Genomic DNA, 843 nt, shown 5'->3' with positions numbered 1-843 from the left:
GGCTCCTGCGGGGAGAAAGGCAGCGACTTGGGGCTGGTGGCTACGTTGCCCTGCGACAGGCTGGCCCTAGAGGTACTGCTGCCTCTGCACCCCAGGTGCACATCCTTGAAGGGCTGCATTGTGCTGCTGGCACCCTGGAGCCTGCTGCCCACACGGCTGCCCTAGAGCTGCAGTACAGCCCCAGGAAGGGCTACAGGCCCCGGACATCCGACTCACCCCCAGGACATGGACCCGGTTGTAGTAGGAGCTGAAATCCATGCTGAGCTGGATCAGGAACTTGCACACCTGCAACACAGGGAGCGCCTGCTGCCACGGTGGGGTCTGGCTGGCCCTGGGCCCCTCCACAAGCAGACAGGAGCAGCCCCAGGGGTGCTGCAGCCTCTTCCCTTGGCACCACCCCTGTGGCGCTCAGCCGTGGGGAGCACCCTGCTGCCATGTAGCTTTGCTGGAGCAGCACCCATGGGTGCTACAGCATGTGGCACTTACCGTCTCCGTGTTGGCGGTGATCCGGATCCCCTTGGTGGAGGTGGGCAGCTGTGCTGCCTGCTGCAGGACCTCAGGGAAGGGCAGGAGGTAGTTGAAGAGCAGGAGCCATTCGCCCTGTGAAAGGATGATGCGTGTCAGCGAGGTCTGAGTCCTCCCAGGCCAGCAGCAATCACCACCGGCGCTGAGGGCACGCAGGCCTCTTCCCGGGACTCGCCTCTTCCCGCAGGCAGGAGTAGTTCAGCTCTGGCGCTGGTGGCAGCGGTGGGTATGTGCCTGGCAAAGAGGTGGGAGACTTTTGTGCCCAGAGAAGCCCCTGTGGCCCCAGGCATGAGGAACAGCCCAGCAGTGGCTGTTCGA

At 64.2% G+C, this 843-nt stretch overlaps 1 protein-coding gene across 1 annotated transcript in view; it reads right to left on the bottom strand.

Annotated features, from left to right (window-relative positions):
• The window catches only part of DALRD3 (DALR anticodon binding domain containing 3), a gene marked incomplete at its 5' end in the record, with an annotated part of 3,685 nt that overhangs the window by 229 nt on the left and 2,613 nt on the right, over nucleotides 1-843 (bottom strand). The window contains 3 exons of the mRNA XM_010131639.1: nucleotides 199-285; nucleotides 487-600; nucleotides 701-759. Of these exons, the coding sequence (XP_010129941.1) occupies nucleotides 199-285; nucleotides 487-600; nucleotides 701-759 (260 nt within the window). The remainder of the gene's footprint in view (nucleotides 1-198; nucleotides 286-486; nucleotides 601-700; nucleotides 760-843) is intronic.

Source organism: Buceros rhinoceros, unplaced genomic scaffold, assembly GCF_000710305.1.
Source record: "Buceros rhinoceros silvestris isolate BGI_N320 unplaced genomic scaffold, ASM71030v1 scaffold25542, whole genome shotgun sequence".
In the NCBI taxonomy this organism is placed as follows: Eukaryota; Metazoa; Chordata; class Aves; order Bucerotiformes; family Bucerotidae; genus Buceros; species Buceros rhinoceros.
Note: the sequence above shows the minus strand (reverse complement) of the source record. Positions and strands in the feature narration are given on the sequence as shown.